The sequence below is a fragment of the Peromyscus maniculatus genome, chromosome 22 (genome assembly GCF_049852395.1).
Source record: "Peromyscus maniculatus bairdii isolate BWxNUB_F1_BW_parent chromosome 22, HU_Pman_BW_mat_3.1, whole genome shotgun sequence".
NCBI lineage: Eukaryota > Metazoa > Chordata > Mammalia > Rodentia > Cricetidae > Peromyscus > Peromyscus maniculatus.
In genome coordinates, this window is record NC_134873.1 from 27966943 (window position 1) to 27992235 (window position 25293).

The window sequence follows — 25293 nt, forward strand, 5'->3', positions numbered from 1 at the left end:
AACCCTTCTCTCTGCACATCTGTCTGTGTGGAGCATTAGTGAGGTTACGCAGCTTACTGTTTTCTTCGCCACTGCATCATTCTCGACCTCAGTTTTCAAATTATGAAAAAACGTATTTTTTTTTTTTTGCCGTCACTTCCCTATACAACTATGTACAGTATCCCCCAAGTATTTTCTCTGCTGCCTTGGGTGTCCTGGAAACATCATTTCTATTAGTATGGTGGGCTACCCAAAAGACCTTCACAGGTAGAGAATGGAGACTTACATAGTCCAGGCCCTGAGATGGTACAAGACCTGAGTCGGCTGTCTAGGGAAAAACAGAAGATCAAGTAAAGCCTTCTCCTCTCTCCAGTTACATAAAACTCAGACAAGCCAATCCAGCAAACAAAATATCATGAACTTTTTTTCCCTCAGCAGATTAACCTTAAATAACTCCTATTAAAGTTTATATTAGACTTTGAGTTCGTATGAAAAGGTACTTAAATTAGTATGAAAATATTAAGATGTATCTTCTATTCAAGAAGCAGTCCTGTAGATAGTATTGAAAGCATAATTATTTCTTTCCTGTTTTAATCTTACTTGAACATGACATAAATTGATGTTTATTGAATATTAATTCAATACTCTTAGATGTAAGGCATGCCTAAATGGTGGGATTTTATTCTTCCCCTTGCTATTTCCTTCTTTCTTAAATTTACATTTTTATTTGTGGCTTATTTTGTGTGTGTTCCTGCACATGTGTGTGGAGATGGTAAATGATTTAGAATAAATGTCCTATCTTGTTTCCTGACCTAGCTGGAAAGAATAGGCAGTTCTGGAACTCTAGAAATGCCTGTCTTTTAGGGCTGCTGTGGTTCTGTCTGTGGTGACGTGTGAAAGTCACATAGTAGGAGGGCAGACCTCTGCTTCTTATTCGTGTCACTTTAGATACAATGCATAGGTCTTGTGACTAGTTAGAAGAGACTTATTAGAAGCAGCATCTCTGGGCCGGCAGGATGGCTCAGTGGGAAAGCACTCTTTGGAAGTGTGATGGCCTGAATTGCGCCCCAGGACCCATGGTGAAAGGAAAGAACCAATGCTCAGGAGTTGTCCTCTGACCTCCACATGCTCACCGTGTCATGCGTCTGTGTGGGCTCCCTCCACCACACACACACACACACACACACACACACACACACACACACACACACACACACACACACACACACCCGCCTTTCTTCCAGGCTTTAAAGATCACTTTTCTGAAGGGAAATCGTGTAACATAGACTGTTTGGTTCTTGATTCCAGTTTGTCCACAGGAGAGATTGAAAAGCGAGCCCAAGCCCTTCATCTCTTTGACACTTTGAAGACGGACCCTGAGTCCTTTCATAAACACATGCTCAAGTACATCTACCCCACCATCGCGGGCCTCGACCACGAAAGGCTGCTGTATTACTTCACTCTCCTGGAAAGCTGTGGCTGTGCAGACTTTGAGACAGCGCCTATTAAGCCAGAAACCCACATTCGCCTGCTGAAGAAATTCAAAGTCGTTGCATCAGGTAGGCCATTCATGTTCCTGCTGGTCCCTCCCTTCTCAATGAAACCTGGGGATTAATTTTCCGCTCACAGCCAGCTGTGTTCATATATTGTCACTGACATAGTGAAGCCACGGATTTGTGGAGGAGACTGACTTTAGTCAGCATCTTCCCGTTCCTTTACCCTGCAGTGAGAGCATTCAGCATCAGGAAAAGACAGAAATCTCCTGAAATTCCCCAGTGACTTCAGGTGAATCTGCTATGGACAGCCTTCTGTCAAAGTTGGTATTTTAACATGACATGATTGGACCCCTCATCTTAGGCAGTTTGGAAGAATTTCACTTTAGTAGAATGCATTTATTGAAAATGTTCATGGCACTTGTGGGGTGGAGAGGTGGGTCAGTAGTGAGGACTTGCTGCTCTTGCTGAAGTCCTGGCTTGGGTCCCAGCACCCCGTTAGGCAGTTCAGTTTCCTGTAACTTCAGCTCTAGGAGATCCGACACGCTCATCTGTCCTCTGTGGTCACCTACACAGGTGGCGCACAGACAGACATGAGTGCAGGCACTCACATGAAGACATAAGAGAAATCAAATCTCAACATATTTATGTATGATCTTAAGTATATGAATTTTTATAGATGTAATATACTGAATACACTATTCACGGGACATGTCAAAGAACCTCGGCACCTTGATGGATTTTAGAAATGTTCCGAGTGGCGTCCTTGCGCTTATAACTAGGAAATTAAATGTGATAACCACGCTTCAGTCTCTACAGTGCTTCATACTTTATGTGGAGCTTTGGTCTATATTCATCTCCTTTCCATGGCAACTGTGAGAATGTCCTTTAGGTTATTAGTTGTTCTGATAGCTGCCTTCAAGTAGCTGGTGACAAACGGCAGTCTGGTGACTGTACCGGTAGACGACAGCGTAGGTGCTGAGGGCCATGAGCGAGCGGGAGAGGCGAAGAGAGGGCACAGAGAAGGACACCGGGAGTTGTGTAAGTTGAGTGACGTGGGGTTGCACAGCGCAGGTCCAGGCCGGGGCTTGAACTCAGTTTCTGAACTTCTCACAAACCCTAAAGCTCGGGGTATAATTGCCATCTCTTCATTCGGCGCCCACAGGGCTGTGTGTGTTTGAGGCGCCTGCGTGTGGTTTCCACTCCAGTCAGCCACTTCCTTCCTTTCTCCTCTCGCCAGGTCTTAATTACAAGAAGCTGACAGACGAAAGCGGGGATGCGCTGGGAGCACTGGAGCCGGTGCTCACAAGTCAGAATATCTTATCCATTTCCAAACTTGCTCCCAGAATCCCCGAGAAGGACGGGCGGATGCTTTCCCCCAGCTCCCTGTACACCGTCTGGTTGCAGAAGTTGTTCTGGACCGGAGACCCCCAGCTCATCCAGCAGGTGCCGCAGTCCCCCTCCAAGTGGCTGCATGCCTATGACGTCTGCCTGAAGTACTTTGATCGCCTCTGTCCGGATGACCTCATCACTGTGGTGGATGCAATCACGTTTTCTCCAAAAGCTGTGTCCAAGGTAACTGAAAAGTACTTCAAGGTAGATATTGAGAGCACTCTGAAAAGGATGAAAATTGTGCTTACATTCTATAGATTTGTTTTTATTTTCTTCCTTGAAGTAGAAAAAAAATACACTTGACTTTTCTTTTTTGCTGAGCTTAACTGAGAAATCACTTTCTGTAATTACATATAAAGAAACAATAAAAACCCGAGGTACTTACTCTAATTCACAAGTACATTTTGACCTGCTGTAGTTCTCATGGGTATGCCATAGTTATCGTAACATCATCCTGTTTTTTCACTGTGAAGTATAAGGGAGCCCCGTGGTCCATCCTTGTTGTCATTCTACTCAGAACCTAGGCTGACCCCTTTCTGGGATCTGGTCGAGCCCTTCGGATTTTCTGCATGAATATGAACCATGCGGGGCAGGACATGGCCCTAGGATGTCTCGGGGTGTGCATGCCATAGTTCCCAGTGCTCTGTGTTTAGACCTCAGACCTGCTCTCCATAGTTATCTGAAATCGAAGTTAAGTGGCAGGGTCCTCTTTGCTTTCCACCCTCTGTCCCAGAGAATCCTCCTCCGCAGCTGCTCTGTCCTGACTGCCTGGGCCCCAGTCTTGTGTCTCTTAGAATATCTCTCAACCCCTGCCTTCACAATCACTGTTTCCTCCTTCCCCACAGCTGACACTGTCTTTTCTTCCTCCAAGATGGCAAGTGCATGTATGCGCTGTCTCACCTGAAGTGATTTGTTAATATTATGCTGCCACTGCAGGATAGTTGTGAAGTCTTGCAAAACACTCATCTGGCTTTTGGCATGGGTGAATTCTGGGTTAGTCACTCACTAGACTCCAAGTTGTGGGTTACCAAGAACCTTTTCATTTTTGATTAATCTAATCTAGCTAACTTGAATAACTTGATTTTGGATTTTACGGCCACTACTTTAAAATGGGCATAATCATTGTTTTCGGAAGGAAATAAGGATAACTTTAAAGGAAATGTAGGGAGATGTGTTTAAGAAACACTTACATTTGGGAATCACATATGTCCTCATCAGCTGTGAGAACCACCAGATCTTTGCCTCTTCCACAGGAGGCTAAGGATGAATAATCTTTGAGGAAGATACTATTTGTCTTAGTTAGGGTTTCTATTGCTCTGAAGAGACTCCATGACCATGGCAGCTCTTATAAAGAAAACATTGAATTGGGGTGGCTCACTTACAGTTTCAGGGGTTCAGTCCATTATCATCATGGAGGGACATGGTGTGCAGGCAAATGTGGTACTGGAGAAAGGAGCTAAGAATGCTACATCTTGATCTGCAGGGAACAGGAAGTGAACTGATGCATACACTGGGTATAGCTTGAGCACCCCCACAGTGGTTCACTTCCTCCAAAAAGGCCACACCTCCTAATAGTGCCACTCCCTGTAGGCCAACGATTCAAGTACACAAGTCTATGTTCAAACCAGCACAGCTGCTGTTACCTGATTGTAAAAGCAAGGTGAAGCTGGTAATGAGGAGCCACATTCTGATCTGCAGGAAGCTGCATGTGACCTTTCGTAGCCATTATACTTTACTACCTGCAGGAATTCATAGGGACAGGTCCTGGAGCCTGTCTAGAAACCAAGAAGTTCCCAGACCAGAGAGCAGCCCAGAGCTGCCTGTCATGGGCCCTGGCCACAGCAGAGCTGAGTTTAGATGAGAGGTAGGAGAGGGTAGGAAGGGACCAATCCTCCTAGAGTCTGAACTCACAGAAATGGCTCATGAGCTGACACCTGAGCGCTGCTGAAGGACTCAACAAGGTCTAGACAAGAGCACAGAGGAACCTTCCTCAGGCTGGAGGGTGTTTCAAGTAGTTTACGTGAGGCCAGGAATGGTCCACTGTGGTGTGTGGTAAGTGGGAGTGGTCCTGACCCTTCTTCAGCTGTGAGTTTTAGCTTCTGTCTGTGGTATTTTAGGCTTCAAGATTTAAAAATATACCATATGCTCCCTAAACCAATCTTAATCATAGGCTTTCAAGATGTCTGTGAACTATTTGGAAGTGTGTGACACACTTGTTTGTGTGCGTGTAATTTTATGAGGAAAATACTCATGGCTGACTGAGTAAAGACTCAGCCGAGTACTGTGTTGATCTAGGTGTGTAACTGGGTGGTGTGATCTGGGTGCAACATTTCTTTTTCACGGACTATTCCCAGGAGTGAGTTTTCTAGTGTACCAGGAAAATTATCAAAGTAAAATTATTACCTTTGAAATTCTGTATCTTTAGTCTAGGTATAAAATTTCCCCCATTTTATTAATGGTTTAGCTTTTCATTTTCTGGTTAGAGCAGGTATCTGTTATATTTTGATAAAATGCATATTTGAAACAGTGCAGGGGAGAGAGAGAGAGAGAGAGAGAGAGAGAGAGAGAGAGAGAGAGAGAGAGAGAGAGAGAGAGAGAGAGAAAGAATAAGAATTATGAGACACAAGCCCCACATGTTAGAGGACACATTTGGAAGATGGAATACAACTGGATTTGTTCAAATTTTCAAAACACCAGATGCTTCCACAGCTTGTACATGATGCTGGAAATGTAAAGTGAGTGTGTGTTATTCATACACAGTGTGCAGTTTTCAGGAGTGTACCCACATTTAATTCAGAACGAAATCTTTAGAAAGAATGCGTAAGCTTTTTCTAGAGTGCCTAGCAAAACAGTCAGCAATTGTTCCGATACTAAAAGTCAGACAGGAACTTCCTGACGTCTGCATCTTGTGCTGAATCCACAGTGAGCATGCCAGTGGTGCCTTTCCCTTCTTGTCCTGACAGTTGTTTAATTAACATTTACATTAGCAGAATTCTTAGATGTTCTTGGGAAAGCATTCACCGATAGCATTATGTCATACGCAGTGGCTAACTTTTCTGACACTTGTAGTGATGGATGTGCAGAGGGGAAGAGGATAAAAATGTGTATGATTCAACCTGAATGGGTGAGTTGGTTAGAGTGCCCCTACCATGTTCATTTCAGCAATTGGAAACACTTTTGTCTTGGGTACAGACAAGTGAGGGTGGGTGACACTGTTCCCTGGGAGATGTGAGCAAGCGTCTACTCACCCCAGAAAGTGAACCACCACCAGCAGGTATGGCTGTCACTAAAGCCTAATGTGGTAAACCAGTGAGGTTATTAGGGTTCCTTACAGAAGTGTGGGTGAGTGGGCAGGTACAGGAGTGGGGGTGAAGGGTCATTTATGGGTGAGAGGTCACGTTCAAGATCAGGAACAACTTGAATGTGGCTGTATCACCAAAAAACACTGAAGCCTGGGCCACAGCTCCCCACAGCTTCCGTGGAGTGCAGAGCCTCCCAGGCAGCAGCTGGACCCATCTCATCCTGAGCTAGCTAGATCTTTACCGAACCCTGCTAAACATACACGCATGCCCATGGGAAGGGCTACCTCATTTCTATTCATGGGCTCTAGAGAGGCAAATCCTGGTCAGTGCTTACTGTAGATCTAGCATGTGATACCTGGGGAGTTGGAAATGTAATCTAAGTGAAGTCCTCCCATGTATGATTATCCCACCATGTGACCAGTGTAAGATATTAAGGGGAATTGCATTCACATTTTAACTAAGTTTGTAAAGGTGCTGTGTGTACTTACATTACATCCACTCAGACAGGTTACTTTGAAATGATCAGTAACCCACAAGCATGTTAGACATGCTCTGCAGCCTCAGTGTGGCCCTGAACCACACATGGCTGCCACGGAAGGGCAAAGTACTTCAAGAGTACTCTGTCACAACAGCCAGGTGGGCCTCTAGGGGGAAGGGCAGGGCTAGGTATCCACATCAGTGTCTCCCCCTCCTGTCACTTAACGGGTGTCACTGCTCTCCAGAGAAGTGGGGGAGGAAAGAATGAAGGAGCATTTGCTTTCTTTGGACCCACAGGGGAAAATTCCTGGTTTGTTGGCCAAAGAAGAAGCTGAAGAAAGAGAAAGCTGCTTCCCACACATTTCCAAAGGAATGTCACACTGACACTGAATGAGACCCCAGAGCTCGTCTGTCCTGTGTGATGTACAAGTCCTGGCTGCCATTTACTGGCCACTCACTGCACACCAGGCACAGGCTTCACAGTTCCCCTTGTCACCAGTGAACACCACAAGTGTTGTACTCTCCACTGAGAAGTCAGCCCAAGGTCAGAGGTTAGGTAATTCCTTCAAAGTCAGAAGTAAGGTGGTAGCTCAGCCAGAATTCCAGGTCTAGAGGAGTTCAGTTGGTAACCAGCTTTTCCTAAGAAAGAAGCCTATGATTTTAGAGGCAATCTTCATTTTTTGTCATTACTCTGTCTATATATGGAGTTCACATCTACCAGTTGGGTTTTTTTTTTCCTATAACATGGAAACAGTGCCGTCTCCTCCTCCTCCTCCTCCTCCTCCTCCTCCTCCTCCTCCTCCTCCTCCTCCATCTCCTCCTCCTCCTCCTCCTCCATCTCCTCCTCCTCCTCCTCCGTCTCCTCCTCCTCCTCCTCACTGTGGCAGGTCTCTGCTAGAGTAGAAAATCACCCCCCAAACCCCTATCATATGTGTTCAATTCTAATCACATTCTTGGTTCACTTTCTTCTGTGTTCCCTTTGAAAAGAGATTTACTGGCCTAAACATCACTAATCTATATTCTGTATACCGGTATAGGTTTGATGTAAGGCTAGAGTTTCACTGGGCTAAAATCAAGCATAGGCAAAAGGACATTGCTTTCTGGAGGCCTTAGGGGAATCCATCTCTGCCTTTTCTCGTGTCTGCTGGCTACTCTCCTTCATTGACTCACAGTCCTTCTCTATCTTCAGAGACAAGAACCACTGTCTCTCTCTCCCTTCTGCTATACATCTCTCTGTTCAAAGCCAGGCGAGTTTCCATTTTGAGGCCTGTATTTATACTGACCCGGGATGGTCTCCCCTCTTGGGGCCCATGCATTCCCAAATTCTTGGTTCCAGTGATCAAGGATAGGGACATTGGGGTGGTGCATAATTACTCTTCCTCCTGGCTCTACATAAAATAAGTCTTTTATAGAATTTATAGGCCCAGGAAAGCTTTGTTGTTAAAGTTGTAGCTTTGTATTAAAGTTGAGACCAAAATGTAAAATCCGTAAAAGATTGCCAAAGTTGAAATGTGCTTTCATATCTTATACATTTTTTTAGTAATAAAATATAGTTTGAGATACATTTTTAATTTCCAGTCAGATAATCTAGGATTTTGAAATCTTCTGATACTCTTAAGTTCTTCAATAGAAATATAAATTGCCTTAAAACTACTAAGTTCTAACCCTCTGCTTATTACTAACTAGATATATATAATATAAACCATTGTGTAATTTCCACTTCTCGAAAGTGAGTTCGACTTGCTGATGCTCTTCAAACAAGTAGATTGAAGTGACATCCAGTGGGGTGAAGGGAATGTTAAAAACCAGGCTACACATAGACTGAGCTTCTCTTTAGCTTACTCACATTGGGGAACCCAGCTGCCATGTTTGAGCAGCTTATGAAGAGGTCCCATGACGAGGGAGCAGGGATGCCAGCAACTATGGGAGTAGGCATGGGGTCAGGTTTCTTCTCTATACCAGTCAGTAGGCAGATGGAAGTTAATCTGAGCCATTTCCACATTCATGACTCATAGAAGCTCTTGTGAAATACGGGTTTTAAGCTTCAAAATTTGGATAATTTGTTACACACTATTAAATTATATCCACCACATATCAGGAATCAGTCTCAATGCTTGGTGTATATCACTGAACAGAGTAGACAAATATCTCTAGCATTAGGAAATGTACTCTACTGGAAGACGGAAACTAAGCTAAAATATGAAGTGATTACATTCAGACATGTGAAATAATAATGGATACAAGCGAGGAATAAACTAGGGAGAGATTCAGGCTGCTAGGCAACAGGACTGTTGTCAAGTAAGGCGTCCACGGAAGACCTCACTGTGAGGGTGCCATTTGAGCATTGGTGAAGTGAGGCCACAGGATGGATTTGTTGAACACAGAGAAGATGGGATATGTAGCAAGTTCTCCAGCAGGGAGCTTGCTGGGGTTATTTGAGGGAAAGGAGGCCAGTCTGTTGATGTGGAATGAAAGAGAAGAGTAATGGGGATGTGAGGTGAGGTCAAAGAAGGATAGAATGGTACCAGCTTGAATAGAAGCTTGAATGAATGGGAAGCCACTGGAGCGTGTTGATCCAAGCTGATGTTTTTAACAGAATCTCTCAGCCTCTATGTGGGCGATGCTATGGCAGGTAACAGCAGAAGCAAGCAAACCACTTAGGAGGTAATTGTAGTTATCTAAGTATAGTAGGGAGCACAGCAAGGCCATTTGTAGATGCTTGTGACTGTAGAGCATACAGAACCCTCCACACTGCTGTCCTGTTCGTGTGTGCCCGTGATAGTTTAATGTATAAACTAAGCATAGCGATAGATTAACAGTAACTAATAATGAAGTAGAACAATGCAAACTTCTATAAAAAGATAGTTAATACTTCTGAACTCCTATGGAACCTTCCATTTAATATTTTCAGACCTTGGTTGACCACGTGTAACTGAAACCTTAGAGAGGGAAACCCTGGCTAAAGGGAAACTACTGTGAAGATGAGGTCAGTTTGCATTAGGGTAGTAGGGATGGAAATGGTGAAGAGTGGTCACTTTTGATCGGGCTGATGGAGTGATTTGCTGATGGAGTGATTTGCTGTGGATTTGGTAAGGAGTGAGGTTACTAATCCAGTGTCTGCCTGAGCATCTGTAAAGATGGGAGCTGCTGCTGACTAAAACTCTCTTCCACCTCGGCTGTCTCCCTGACAAGGCCTGTTTCTATACTTATTTTCAGAATCATCTGTTCATTAAAATGTGTTAGAATTTTTACCTTTCAATCCAGGTCTTTCTAGATTATTTTATATATATATATATATATATATATATATATATATATATATATATATATATATATGTGTGTGTGTGTGTGTGTGTGTGTGTGTGTCTATACATATATGCATAGACACATATATATAATATATATGTATATACACACATATGTATGAGTATGATGTATGAGTCATGTAAATTTCAAAGCAAATGTTTACTACTGTTTGGTGGTGTGATTGTTTTGTTTTTTAAATTAATGATGCTGCTGGTGGTGGTGGTGGTGGTGGTTTTTGGTCTTAGGAGTCCTGTTCTCAACCCCTGGAGCAAACTCAAAGGAAATCTGAGACATGACCACTGCTGTCATTGACACACAGTTCAGGAACGCAAGACAGGCTCTGAGAAAACAGTTCAGAGTTCAAGGCAGCATTGGGATGAATGTTGGAGTTAATTTCATATATTCTTGGTCACTTGACATTTACAGACGTGTTATAAGGTGACTTTTAAGCAAGTGTTATCATCTCTAGTCTTCAGTTTCATTCCTGGGGAGTGGTTGCCCAAAAGGCCTCCTTTACCCATACTAGGGATTGACCCCAATGGCCTTCTGTGTAGATACTAGGGATTGACCCAATGGCCTTCTGTGCAGTTTCTAGGCAGGTTCTCTAATCTGAACTCTGTACCCAGACCTTTGTTTTTTTTACTTTTTTACATTCATCATCTTGCTAAGTTACCCACCCTGACTTTGAACTTACTCTGTAAGTTGGGAAGCCTTGAGCTAGTCATTCTCCTGCCTCAACCAGAAAAAGTAGCCGATTACAAGCTGGCATCTCCTTGGAAAGCCAAGTTTGTTTGGCCCAAAGGACCATACATTATGGAAATGCCTCAAAAGGAAAGCACAGAACTCTGGTGTGGTGTGGAGAGGAAACAGGACGCAGTGCACAGTTGTGGATGTTGGACTGAAATAGGGGAGGGGCAATGTAGAGGTGCAGCGGCGTGGTAAAATGTGAGTGTCTTCTGGTGCTTTATGTAACTTACCTCAGAAACCCCTGTGGCGGATACTGTTGAAGGTGAGGAAGACCTCACCTCTGTTTAATGGACCCAGAATTTAGGCTCAAAAACCTTAAGGGACTTTGCCCAGGATAATAGTACATGACTGAAAGCCTAGACTTGAGCCTAAGGCAGTTGTACATTCTGAAGTGTGTGGTATATATAAACACGTACAGCCTGTCTGTAGACTCACTTCAATTCTCTCATTTTCTCACTGTGGTTTTAGTGATCTAACCTAGCTCCGATAGCAGTCTGACTGTTGTAGAGACTCTCAAGGCTGCTAGAGAAACAGGTCTGAGGTGGTACTGTTCCTAGAATCGGCTACCAGTCCCTTTTGAAGGGACTGGTGGGAGGACCTGGGAGTCAGCCTCTTGTCCCCCAGTGCTGTGTAGATCCCCTCTGTAATGTCTGCACAACACAACCTGCCCTTCCAAGAAGTGGGAGCTCAGACAGAAGGACACACACTTCACCAGGGCATGCCATCCCAGAGAATTATGCCAGTCCTGTTCTTCAAGTCTCTAAGGAACCCAGCAATCTAGTTCTGCAGCTGACGGCACAGTTTCCTGAAAGCAACATGTCCACACTGAGAGTGTGAGTGAAAGGAAGTTGTCCCAGTAAACTCACAAGACATGGCCAGTGAGAGAGAAACTGCTCACCCTGTCCCCTCGCCACACCTGGTCACATCACAATTTCCCAGGAGGAGCCTGTTTGGTTGTGTGACCCTTGATGGAGAGCCATGAAGGGCAGCGCCCTTGTGAGTACTCCCTAGGTCGCATGAGTCAGTCTTTGGATGACGGACTTTTAATGCCTATCCTCTGACCTGTGGTCACATTGGGAGGGGTTCTTGTTGCCAGACAGGTGGCCTGTTCGTTTCATGCTGCTCCTGCTGTCTTCAAAGGGAATTATGGGCATTACATTCATTCTGAGTATCATGACCTGTATGTAGAGGACAGCTAAGAACTGTCCTTCACAGCATGCACAGAGCCTGGTCTACACCACATGGGGTCCTAGAGCTGAAAGGAGAAGTGGACACACACGCCGCCATCCCTAGCCCAAAAGTGATCTCCAATTGATAACCACTTGGAAATGAAAATGTAGTTTTCTCCAAGAGACTCTCCCTGGGAAAACAAGCTACCTTAAGGGTCGGCTGCATGCCCAGCGCTCGACGGCCAATGTGTGAAAACAAGCTCAGTGGCGTCTTCGAAGGTTCCCTGTCTCACGATGCTGTGTCAGAGCTTTTGTTCTCCTCCTTTTTCTTTTAATTTAATTTTATTTATGTTTCTCTCTCTTTTTCAGCCTACTGGTTCTTTGCATATATATTAGGGCTTTGAGTTTAGTGGTTTGGTGTGATCCTGAGTGTGCAAATGAGGGGAACTCTGCAGCTGGACCTGTTCCGTGTGTCTTTTCTTGAGCTCTCTCCCTCTGTTGGTTTGCTTAGGCCTATTTGGATATGTTAGTTTTTGTGTCATCTTATTACATTGTATTTTATTATCATCCCTTAGAAGCCTGTTTGTTTTCTAATGAGAGACAGCAAGGGCCTATTTCCGGATAAGGGAGGCAGGGAGGAACTGGAATCGAGGGAAGAGAAACTCTAATCAGGATATCTTATGTGAGGAACAAAATCTTATTTTCAGTAAAAGGCAATAAATCCATACATACATAAAAAGGAGCTGGCCTCCCAAGTCTGTGGGTGTAACAACCAGGAGCACCTGGCCTAGCCATCCATACTACGACAGTGGAGGTTACTGTTGTCTTCCGCTTCCGTCTTCAGGGCACGTGCTGCAAGACCAGGGAGTGCTGTGGAGTTTCCCTGCGAATCATACCACCCTAACAGGCAAGCCAAAAACATCCAGAACAGTTAGCTAACTGGTAGATGTGACAGGCTAGGGCCCACGCCCATGCCTGCCTCTAAGCCTTGCATGGCATTCTTCTTTTGCTTGCTGATTTGGCTGCAAAAGTGCATCTGGGGTGATCATAATTACTGGCCTGACTAGCAAGCTGAACTCATTCTCTGCTTTTGCTCAGGAAATTATTTCCAATTGACTAAGGTGATAATTGAGTAAGAAATGGAAAATTGGTCAACGATCATATGCACCGTACAGTCATGAATGACAATGTCTCCTACCCCCGTAGGGGGTCTGGAGGGATGCCAGGCTGGTGTTGTTTCTGTAGCCCCAGAGTTCTCTTCATTAATAAGCTGGGGAGTAGCTGCATCCTCCTTCCCATGAAGCTTAGAGGCTTTAAATTCATAGGGGTGTAAATCCTTGAAAGGACAGAAGAATAAATAAAGCTCAGAATAATACACAGCCAATATTAAAACATTTAACGTGAAAAGGAGTAGTGGGGACAAGAGGTCTGGAAATCACCCCCCCCCCCCCCCCGAACTGTACCTTTCCTTGGCAGGGGTCGTCATTCTGCACCACTCACCATTCAGCACTGAGTCTGGATGGCGTGCCTCTCACTGCTCCAGCCTTGCTCCTCCTGCAGGCTCCCTTCCTGCCACTTAACCACCGTTCTCACTCACAGGCAGGTTTTTCTCCCAGTTGCTGTTTATGGACGTGTCCCCCAGCCTGCCCAGTGGAGGACTTGGTAAGAAGAAGCCCCGCTTGCCCTTCCAGATGATGCAGCTGCTCTGTCAGGTTATGAGCAAGAGTCCTCAGAAGTGCAGCTCTCGGGGTGTCACTTGTTCCCACTCCTTGGGTGGTCGTGGGGAGCACTCTGTAGATGAAGGTGTTAAGTGAATGAAGAGTGTGGCCTTGAGTCAGTGGGGCTGAGACAGTCCAGGAAGGGTGCCATTGTAGAAGAGGTATTGCTCCTGAGTGTCTCTCTCTCTCTCTCTCTCTCTCTCTCTCTCTCTCTCTCTCTCTCTCTCTCTCTCTCTCTCTCTCTCTGTGTGTGTGTGTGTGTGTGTGTGTGTATGCGCTTGTCCTGGGCCCCACAGCAGGACAGACTTGAGAAGGTGTATTCCAGAGAGCTCTAGCAAGAATTAACGGGGTGCTTCCAGCTGAGTACAGATAGATGGACACAGATAGATACACTGTAGGTGGAATCAAGGGCATGGAGTACAGATAGATGGACACAGATAGATACACTGTAGGTGGAATCAAGGGAATGGAGTACAGATAGATGGACACAGATAGATACACTAGAGGTGGAATCATATAGGTGGAATCAAGGGCATGGAGTACAGCCAGATGGACACAGATAGATACACTAGAGGTGGAATCAAGGGCGTGGAGCTAGAGACATGAGGAAGAGCCTGGCTAAAAGGTTTGGACCTCATCCTATAAATGACTGACTAGAACTGAGTTTTAAGGCAGATTCTGCTGGATTCTCACTAGAGGAATAACACTGTGCTGACTGAAGAAGGGAGCAGACGGCACCCATCTGGAGACCAGGACACCCCGAGTGTGAAGGCCATTACAGCATTTGATGGGACAAGTCGGGAGGAGCCCGGCATCTGTGGTCTTACTCTGCTACAGCCATGTGCCTGTCTACATGGCCTTATGCTGTGTTTTCAGACACTGTCCTTTGGGAGCTTGTCCTGACTACCCAACACAGTTAGCTGAATCCCTCAGCAAAGCTCCTTAATCACAGGGCAGGCATTTCATGTCCAGTCCAACCCTGGAAAAGTTCCTCAGCCGAGATAATGTTCTCCCCTGCATGTAAGGAGGCCTCATCTCTACTGTGTGAATACACATCAATTTTAGAATGATTGTAGACACAAGTAAACTTCCAATTAAAATGACCCTTTAGCTGATGAGAAAATTACCAGCTCATGTCACTCGGAGATGAGGCCGGCTACGTGGTTATGGTCTACATGATTAGCTATCTCAGTAGTAATGGTGTCATGGAGCCTCGTGTCTTTCTTCTGGAGTCTGTGATACTAGCTTCATCATAAGGCTTTTTTTTTGCTGGTAGTAGTCCCAGAACACTATCTCCCAGCAGGGAGTGAGTGGTGGTACTTTCTAATTCGTGTCCAAAGAGATATGGTGAGAGTGCATGCATCTGTGCGTATGCGCGTGCGCACACACGCACACGCACACGCAATAAGCAGAAAGTTCCCACTGTGCTGGCTGTCACACCCTGGGCCAGCCCCCATGTTCCTGGCTTGCTAGGTGCTGATTACTTCAAGTCTGGATTGCCTGAGCTAATCTGCCAGTGTTAGCACTGAGTCAGTTCCACATGGCTTCAGAGGCAGTTTATAGAGACTCTGTGTGTGTGTGTGTGTGTGTGTGTGTGTGAGAGAGAGAGAGAGAGAGAGAGAGAGAGAGAGAGAGAGAGAGAGAGAGAGAGGATAAAAGGGACAACCATGAACAATTATTGTGAGGTTAAATAAAGCAGTGCATGTAAAAGTCTTAGTGCAAGCAAGGTCAGTATTTGTTAGTTCCCCTTGGTTTGTCTTCATTCCTCTGCCCATTAAGTTAAAACATGCCCTTTAAGTTCAGCTCTAAAAAGATAGGACCTGATTGGAGGTTTTTCATGGTAATTTCAAGTTGGAATATCTGGATTTTCATATTTGTACTTGGTTTTGACAGAAGGGTAATGAATCTACTTTCAGTGATCGTAGTCAGCCACCACAGTGTACAGGAGGTTTCACATGCATGTGTGTGGCGGAAGTACTCTGAGAGAATGTGTTCAAGTTTCTTAACACCTTTGTGCACAGCAACACTAGAAAGCATGTACTGATTGCAGCCTCACGTTGCCTCATTCCAAACACTCCTTGGGCTCCATCCATTGACATAAAGATGCCCTTCAAACTCTTCAAAACCACAGGGATGTGTTAGTGTAAGGCCTTGATGAAAGCGATCAGGAAAACTAAGTAGGGAGGTGTTTGCAGTTTGCTGAAGAACAGCAGCTCTCTTTCTGTGAGTATTGTACAAGGCTAAGGGCAAAGAAAATGCCTCTGTGCTTTGGATTCATGTTTATTATATAAGTAGTTGATAGTTAAGGCAAAAGAGCACAGTTGTGATAACAATTTCAGATACATACATGGATGTGACAGCAAGTATCTGTGTTTTGCCTAAATATCTGGCTTGCTCTAGTAAAGCAGAGTTAATATTTGAGTCAGTGTTTACCCGCAGTTGTGCTGCTTCGTCGTGTGTGTGTGTGTGTGTGTGTGTGTGTGTGTGTGTGTGTGTGTGTATGTATGTGTATGTGTGAAATGTAAGATTAATGCCTAACATGCTGTAACAACCCGGCTTTGGTCCTGCTCTGACGGCCTACAGTTAGTCTGGCTAAAGCCGCGTGTGGCATTTGTTCCAGCACAACAGAGGGATGAGGACTTTGACTAGGACAGAGAAGAAAGTATTTGCTTTGTAAGAATCAAGCCAGTTAAGGGCAGCTGAGGTGACTGCTGGCTCCTCTGTAGCCCTTCTAAGTTATTCTGACATCAGAGCCAAGTGACAGGTGTTTTAAAATTATGCATTATAAAGCATTGGCAAGGTCTTGTAATTAGGTTAAGACATTGTAGTAAGTATTGAGAGCAAAACAAACAAACAAAAACACAGAACATAGACTCGAGATTGGAACAAGAGTTATCATACTGTATCTCATCTTAGTAGGAATTGTATGCTTTTCAAAATTTTATTTACTTTTAATGTATGCATGTGTTTCTCAAAATATGTGTACTCTGTAATTGAATTTTGATATACAGTCTTTCTTGATCTGGGTATTGAACAAAATAGTTGAAACTGCCAACACAATAATTAGCCAGTGGCTGAGTAAGAAAACATATCCAGAAATTATCTTAAAGTATCTTTCCTTTCTTTTGCACGTGCCATTAAAGTCCGTTCTTCCTTCAGCCCCACACACCCCATCCAGATTTTCCTCGGGTCCCAGAACAGCCCCTCCTATCTCCCACTTTGCCACTGGGTGAATCAGTTGAGTCGTTCAGAGAGTTGGGTCCCCAGAGCTTTTCATAGTGGATCACACACTTCCATTACTACTAAAATTAGCCAGGAGAAGCTCATAGCAAATACATGGCTTCTTTTGCTTTGCCAGCGTCTTTCTTGTCCTCGCATAGTGCTCTGTGTGCCGAGAAGTAGATGTTTCTGAAGTCAGGCTTAGCTGATTGCTACACAGGTGACAATACATTAGCAAAATGGTACTCGGAGGCTGTGGCCCTGAACCCTGTGTTCTGTGTACCTAAGAGATCCTAAGATGGCTTGCTTGCCCTCTGTTGTGCTATGTGTAAAGTTTTTATCCTAATTAGAACTGGTTACAAAGGAGGGCATACATTCCAGCATATTGTAAATTATGACTTTTCCTTTGAAACTATTATGCAGTATAACAAACAGAAATTTGGGATCTCCCCATCTCTTTACCATACAAGGACAAATGCATCTTTGGCACTCAGGATGAGTGCCCCTTCTTTCAGACTGTCTCTGATTTATCAAAGTGAAATGGTGCTGGAATGTGAGTAAAAGAGGTCAAGATAGATTCTACCCGCTAAGAACTAATGGGAAGGAAGAGTGCAGAGTAAACTGAGCTCCACTTTGTCTAACCAGGCTGGAGAGTTTTCAAATGCTGCTCTGGGTTGAAGGAAGGTACTGAAGGATACTGGGGGCCAAGGGCAGAGCGACTACACCATCCGACTTTGCCAACTGGAAGCAAACATTTTGTGTCTTTGACAGAAGGTAGTTGTTCAGTTAGAGGGGGGGCAGCAACATCAGACCCTTCCCCTTCCTATAAGGACTGCCAGTGAATATGAGCTACCTCCTTGCATGTTTTAGAGAAGCAGTGTGCTTCCTGAAAAGATGCTGGGAGCTAGGAGAGCTGCACTGGAAAGGGGGGGGGGGTTTGTAACTGCACACTTCTAAGGAACGGTTCTTAGAGGGTCACACGAGCCTATCGGGAGGTGTTGGCTAGAACAACAGGAAACTGTCCTGGAAGCCTTGAGCTTGTCATGAGACCTTTTAAAAGGACCCTACTTGGGAGAAATGAACTGAAACTTGTAGAAGCCATGCTAGGGTTTGGTCTGGTCTATTGGCTCAGGACTAGATAGTCATTTTGTACTCAGAGTTTTGCAGTTTTTACTTTCATATGATTTCATCATTATGCAGCATGTTGATACTTAAAAAGTCAGAGAAATGACTCTGTCAATAGAAATTAACTTGGAAAAATTTCTAAGACCATTAGCTTCTAATAGTTTCCTTAAAATTCTGTGTTGATACTACAATTATTGTATTTATTTGATGAGAGTAACATAGGTAAGTTAAATAACATGAAAATAAACTGATATTCCAAGTGTACATCTTAGGAGGTGGGTGGGGTTTAAATATTGGTCTTAATTGGTTCGTGAGCCCATGGGTGACTATCACTTATTGCTAGATTGAGATCAAAGTTAGCATCAATTCATTTATCATTTATATTTCTTTTGGATGTGTATTAAGAGCATATGTTCCTTAGTTGAAGACCACTGACCTAAGTGAAGAGCATCAGTTGCTCAACAATTCCTGTGAGGTAACCTTAGCCTTCCCATGAATCTCTTCCCTTGGCTAAAATACACATGCATGCACGCACGCACGCACGCACGCATGCATGCACAGACACTTGCTTTATACTAGAAAGAGCTTTTCCAGGATAGTATGGGATTGAAACTGGCAGAGAAATAGTATTTATCTTTGAGGATCAAACTTTGGAATATTTTGGTTTTTTTAAAACCTGTTCTCCGGTTTTCCTCAAATGTACTGTCCGCTGTTGCTTTGCATCCATTTCTGTACCCAGGAGGCGTCTTCAAATAGTGAGTCAGAGTTTTTGTTGAGAGTGTTTTATCCCTGAGGTGTTTTAGAGCTCAGTAAAAGAAGAGGAGTAATGACCATAGATCATTCTCTCTTGTACTAGCCTTTGTTTAGTTTCTTAAGCTGCTTTTCTGCCCCACAGTCATCCCTCCCTTTGCTCTCCCCGGGTTACTTGTCCCCATCAAGTCCTAGGTCAGCCATTGCCGCCTTTTTGTAGACTTCTGTTTTCCTAAGGCAGATTTTTTCTTCTTTACTATCTATGTACTTCATTTATATTTCTGTACATTTTATAACTATTTAATTTTATCTTCTCTTTTCCTTTAGTATGCATGTTCGAAGGTAGAGTGTCTTAGATTACACTTGCATCCCTGAGTGCCAAGGCTGGGCCCAGCGCATGGTCAGTGTTACAGTGTTGAGCATAAAAATGGAGGAGGGAGAGAGGGAAGGATAAGGGCCTCCTAAATAGGAGCATAAAGCAAAGACTGTCTACTCAATAGTACTTAATAAATTGTATTCCAATTCAAATGAACTGCTTCTGAGAATATCTGAGTAAAATCCATTTGTCTCGTGGCTTTCCTAATATTTTATATGGTGCTGTCAGCAGTGGGACCAGGGAGCCCAGTTTTCCACCCATAGGAAGCAAGTGTGTTTTCTTAGGTCACCTGTTTCTCAAATGCCAGCTCTGTGTTCAGAGTCAAGCCATGCTCCCCTTGTACAACGTGTCTTGTTGGCAGGGTTTCTCAGCCTGAGGGTGCCTGCAGCTGAATGCTGTCCCTGTGGGCTTTCCATCAAGCCGGCTCCCAGAAGCGCCACCTACTGGCAGTATCATTCTCCTTTCTGAGCTCCCTTCTCCACATCCCCTGAATCAAGATCTAAGAACAGTGCTTTCAGCCCGATACTTAGGGCTCTGGTGATGTCACCCTGTCCCCTTTCTCTGGCACATCTTTGTTGCATTCTGCATTTCAGCCAAGCCTGTGCGCTTGCGACTGCCTGTGTGTTACTGACTGGTGACCTCTTCAGACTCTCTTTCCTGCCGAAATTCCCACTCACTCTTTGGTCTCTCCTTAAGAACGTCTCTCGCCAGCAGCTCTTTCCTGACCTTGCCTGTGCCTGCTCCCCTTCTGGATGGAGTGCCCTTCTAAAGACTTGAGTAGGCCCCTAGAGCTGCCCCAGTTACCTAGTGGCCACACTTCTTGTCATGCTCTTCACTTCTTCACATTTCCGACTAGACGGTGACAGAGCCAGGGGCAAGGGCTTGATCTCCTTTTGTGTTTTACCCGCACCCTGCCTGAGACAGAGGAGCACTGTGTCTTGGAGAATGTCAGGTGACCAGATGGAGCTTTGCCAGTTGGGCATCCTTGCACTCCCCATCTGACTTCTGATCCCTCTGTCCTGTCTCTGTCCTGATGGCACAGTTTTTTTGTAGCTCAGTTTGTATTATTGTGTCACGTCCTTTAAGTTGTTCTTTTTGTAGTTCGTGTCACCTTGGAGCCTTACAGTGGGGCACTGTGCAGTCTGATAACCTGCAGCCTTTCAAGCATTCTGGACCATGTGTATTTAGGGAACATGGTGCTTCACTGGACTTTTGGAAGGTCCTTTTCCTCCTGCTTGTTAATCAGGGCTGCTAAATGGTTTCGCTGTAGTTCTTTCACCTGGTAGGGATACAGACTTAACACAGTTTTTATCCTGAAGGGTGCTGCTTAACTGTGGTAAAACCACACCTGTGGACCACATAGAGGGGCTTGATGAGCTTGTAGATGACATCCAGAGTCAGGAAGGTTCCTAGAGCCGAGTTTCTAAACTGATTGTAGAAGGACAAGGAAGGAGGTCAGAGAAAGAAGGACGTTTGCCAAGGTAGTTTCCAGTCGGTTATATTTCCCGTCTGGTCTGGTCTGGACCAGGAACTCAGTGGCCAAAGCTCTGCAGTGTTACCGGTCCCACTGCACACAGATGATTCCATTGGCCGCTGCTTGGCACCTTGACACCCTGGCCTGTGGGGCTTGGAGGCTTCTCTATCTGAAGTGGGGTGTAGGCCTTAATTAGTCTACACCCGATTTCTGGGACCTCACTCCCTCCTTCCCCGTCAGTGAGGTCCTTCCTGCCTCATTCCACAGTCCCATGTGAGTGCTGAGAAAGGCCTGAGTCCTTGAAAGTGTGCCCTCTTCCCTCAGTCTGTTGGACAAGGTCAAAGCCTCAGGTGTTAATTGAGATGTCCACAAGCATCTAAGCTGTGGCTGTGGCAGCTACCGTCTCAGAAACTTAGTTGAATTCATGTAGACATGGTACCTGTTAGCAGTGTGCATCTGTGGAGTCTTTGTTTGCTTGTTTGTCTTGAGACATTTTCCCCTGTACCGTAGTTCTTTGATGTATCACCCCATCCATAACCTCTCTCAATTTAGAAGGAACTGCCTTGAAGCTGTCGGGTTTCTGTGGAGGTCCACATCGTTCATTGGATCTCTGCCCTGTGTCATGTGCCACACCCTTGGTTTATCCTCCCCTGAAGCATTTTAATCTTCTGCGGCTTTTGCCGGCCATTTGCGTCCATGGATTTCTCAGTCTTGTCTTCTACCACTGGTGTGTAAATGGCAATTGTTTAACCATACGAAGACCTGCATTTCTGTGATATTTCTCTACTATAGTTGGCTCCTACATACAATCTGGTAATAGTTTGATAAACTAATTTCTTATTTATACTGTTTGACCATAGAACATAGTAACATCCAGCACATACTGCTAATGTTGATATTCCAGCCTCTCTAGACCTTCACATTCATTAGTATGTGATATGCTATATGAATAAATGGTCTATGCTATACAATATAAATGTATGGTGTATGATATACTATATGAATAAATGGTATATGCTATACTATGTGGATATGTGATGTATGATATATGGATATGTGGTATGTGCTATATATTATATGGATGGATATATAGTATATACTGTACAATATGGATAAATGGTATATGGTATACTATACAGGAAAATGATATATGATATACTGTATGATAAATGGTTTATGATATACTATATGGATATATGGTATATGACAGGCTATATGGATATATGGTATATGACAGGCTATATGGATATATGGTATGTGACAGGCTATATGAATATATGGTGTGTAACAGGCTATATGGCTATATGGTATATGACAGGCTATATGGCTATATGGTGTGTGACAGGCTATATGGCTATATGGTATGTGACAGGCTATATTGATATATGGTGTGTGACAGGCTATATGGATACATGGTGTGTGACAGGCTATATGGTGTGTGACAGGCTATATGGCTATATGGTGTGTGATGGGCTATATGGATACATGGTGTATGGCAGACTGTATGGATACATGGTGTATGACAGGTTATATGGATATATGGTGTATGATGACAGGCTATATGGATATATGGTGTATGATGACAGGCTATATGGATATATGGTGTATGACAGGCTATATGGCTATATGCTGTGTGACAGGTTATATGAATATATGGTATATGACAGGCTATATGGATATATGGTATAGTGTGATCTTCACCCCACGTGTAGATACAGTTTTGCAGTGTCTGGTCTGATAACCAAAACCCCCTGTAGCATTACTCTTACATCTGTTGTTGGTCAGAAACGGCTGAGGTTCCTAGTGGTGTAAGGGTGCAAAAGTCTGATGGTCCTCCCTTGTCCAAATGGAGTAAGAGCTCTATACCCCAAATCACTTAGGATCTGTGCTGGTGGGAGCCTGCCATCTTGTGTCAGAACCCCATGAGCCCCACATGCTCCTTAACTGCCATGGCTGGGGTGGAAAAGAATGGATAATCATGATCCATGGGTGCTTTTCCTGCCTTCCTTCAAAACGACACCTGTCACTTCTGCTCAGATTTCAGTGGCTGGAATATGGCTGATCCCAACTGCAAGGAAACTGACAAGTGCAGTTTGGTAGAAGGGATGCTGGTGTCTGCTGAGCATGCCATCCATCATATTAGGGGACAAGTTTTCACCGTGGCAACACTCTCCAGGAGAGGCAGTGGTGTCTCAGCTGTGAGGGACAGTGAAGGTGGGCGGTCCTTAGAGTCAGGTGTATTCTGAAGGTAGATCCAGGAAAATGTGCTGATGCCATTGACACCTCAACCTTTTCTCCTCCTTATATCCGGGTCATACATGCTTTCTTTATGAGCCTAGTTCATGCTTCTATGTCATTTTTCTATGGAACCTAAAAAACAGATTAGCAGTACCTATCTGTTCAGTAATTTAAAAACTTCAGCCATTTACCTTTAAAAACCTTTTACAGTTATCATTGTGTGTATGTGGAGGTCAGAGGGCAACCTGTGGGGTTCAGGTCTCCCCTTCCACTGTGTGAGTTCCAGGGATTGAATGCTGGCCTAGCAAGAAGCACCATCATTCACTGGACCCATCTCACCTGTCCTAGCTAACTACCTGTCTTAATTTCACAAAATCCACATTATTTTAGTAGCAGTTATTGGTACAAAGAATAGTAAAAAAATTATCTGTGTTGTCATATTAAAAGTGTGTATTGATAACATGTTGATGGGCCTCAAAAGTAATTGTAGTAATGAAGCTATTGTGTGACCAGCAGGTATAGTAAAGAAGTTGCTTTTCATTTTTCCCTGTTATTCCTATCCCCTTGATAATTGTAAAGGGTAAAGAAAATAAATGTCTAAATAAAGGTTTAGTGATGAGCTTCCGTTTCCTAACCAGGCTCTGGAGTCTCCCATGGTGAACTTGTTCTTCAAAAGAAAAGTGATAAAAAGCATGAGTTAAGTCAAATGCATGGTGGGATAAAAGCCCTTCCATCCTTTAGCAAAGAAGTGTTTTCTGCAGTCCTAGCTAGCTCAGAAAAATGAACTTAGGGTTATTTATTCACATTAAGTACAGAGCTATTTAGTTATTTTCAGATAGTTACTTTGAAGGATCTGTTAAAGTGGGAAAAGAAAATGCCTTTTGTGATAATGGTGCAGTGTGAGCATCAGAGTCTAAACTGTTGGAGGCAGGCAGGGTGACCAGCACACATTGTCTGAGAGTGTGTAGTCCAGAGAGAGACAAGGCTGGGGGACGCTGGGGAAGCCAAGTCACTGTACACGTAAGAGCTGGGTTGTGCACGCGGGTGCTGGAGCAGACTTCTCAGTAGACTGAAGTGGGAGCTGAAGAACCAGCTGGATCTAGTTTGACTCCATATGCTTGCTGTTGAAGTGGGAGTAGAGATTTCTCTTGCCATGAAAGGACGAGCAAATACCGCACTGAGGCAGCAGTGACAGCCGGGAGTTAGAGACCCTGTGGCTGGAGTCGAGGCTATGAGTCAGCTTGGGGCCGGCTTGAGTTTCATGCCGTGCAATTTGATGAGTTCATTTTAAAAGGGGTTGGTATAAAAGCATTACATGAGAAATTCACTAGGAATATGAAAAACCAGTGGGTAGGGAGGATGGCCTTTGTTAGCCAGTCAGATTAAAACTCAGGCTCATTTATTGAGCTCTTTCTGTAGCCATTGAATGATAATGATGGCTTGATACACTGTCTCACTTAATTGCTTAATACGTTATGTGGTGGATGAAGGTGTTCACATTTTGCTGATGAAGAAACTAAAACTTGAAAATGTTAAGTTGTCAGACAACTGGGACTGGGTGGTAAATATTAGACATAAATCACCCGAGTTTACCTCCCTTCCCGTTTCCTGTCCATTCATCCAAGCATTTGTCAGTGATGATCCACCTGGACCTACGTGCTCAGGGACCTGCTGTTTCTCCACCCCTTTGCTTCCTACACATAGAACTCTCCGCCTTTTTCCTATTCTCTAGCTATTTACTCTCAAGACTTGTCTGTACTACACACTAGGGTAGGAAGAATATTAGGCAAGCTGGCATATTCAAATAACTATCCAAATTCAACTTCGGGGGCACAAGCATAAATGAGTCGGAAGAAGACTCAAAGCACTGTTAGTCAGCCTTGATTTTGTCCCGGTGCTCAGCCAGCTGGGCACTCTGTGATAGTCTGTCAGACCGAGGTGCAGCAGATGCCCGGAGGAAGCTGTGAAACGTGTGTCCGGACAAGCTCTCTGGGTACCACGTGGTGTGGATTCCAGGGCTCCATTTTGTATTTTTCTCTTGAGACAGTCTTACTGAGGAGACCAGGTTGGCAGTCCTCATGCCTCAGCCTCTTGAGGGGGCTCTGTTGGTGCCCTGGAGTCAAGTTGCATTCCTCTTCACTCTCGCGGATGTCACATGGCCTGGGTGGAGGAGGGGAAGGTCTGCTGAGTGAGTGTAGATATAGTTGTAGTGTCTTGTGTTTCTAAACCACAGAGAGGAGTACTCTGTTGGCTGAGAGGAAGAGCCAATGCCCAATTTGTCCTGTCCAGTTAGAGCACTGGTTCTCAACCTTCCTCATGCTGCACCTTTGAATACACTTCAAGTTGCAGTGACCCCACCCATAAAATCATTTTCGTTGCTGCTTCATAACTGTAATTTTGCTACCGTTATGAATTGTAAATATTTTTGGAGATGGAGTTTGCTGGGGGTCTTGGCCCACAGATTGAGAACCACTGAGTTAGATGCTTTTTTTGGATCACATACCATCTGCTAAGTAGCATCACCCATG

General features: G+C 44.4%; 1 protein-coding gene across 8 annotated transcripts in view; it reads left to right on the forward strand.

The window, feature by feature from the left end:
• Nbas (NBAS subunit of NRZ tethering complex) overlaps positions 1 to 25293 on the forward strand; it is a 289617-nt gene that overhangs the window by 209016 nt on the left and 55308 nt on the right. For all 8 annotated transcript variants that reach the window (XM_015995503.3, XM_042267446.2, XM_015995506.3 and 5 more), the window contains exons 43-44: positions 1288 to 1538; positions 2713 to 3047. In XM_015995503.3, the coding sequence (XP_015850989.2) occupies positions 1288 to 1538; positions 2713 to 3047 (586 nt within the window). The remainder of the gene's footprint in view (positions 1 to 1287; positions 1539 to 2712; positions 3048 to 25293) is intronic.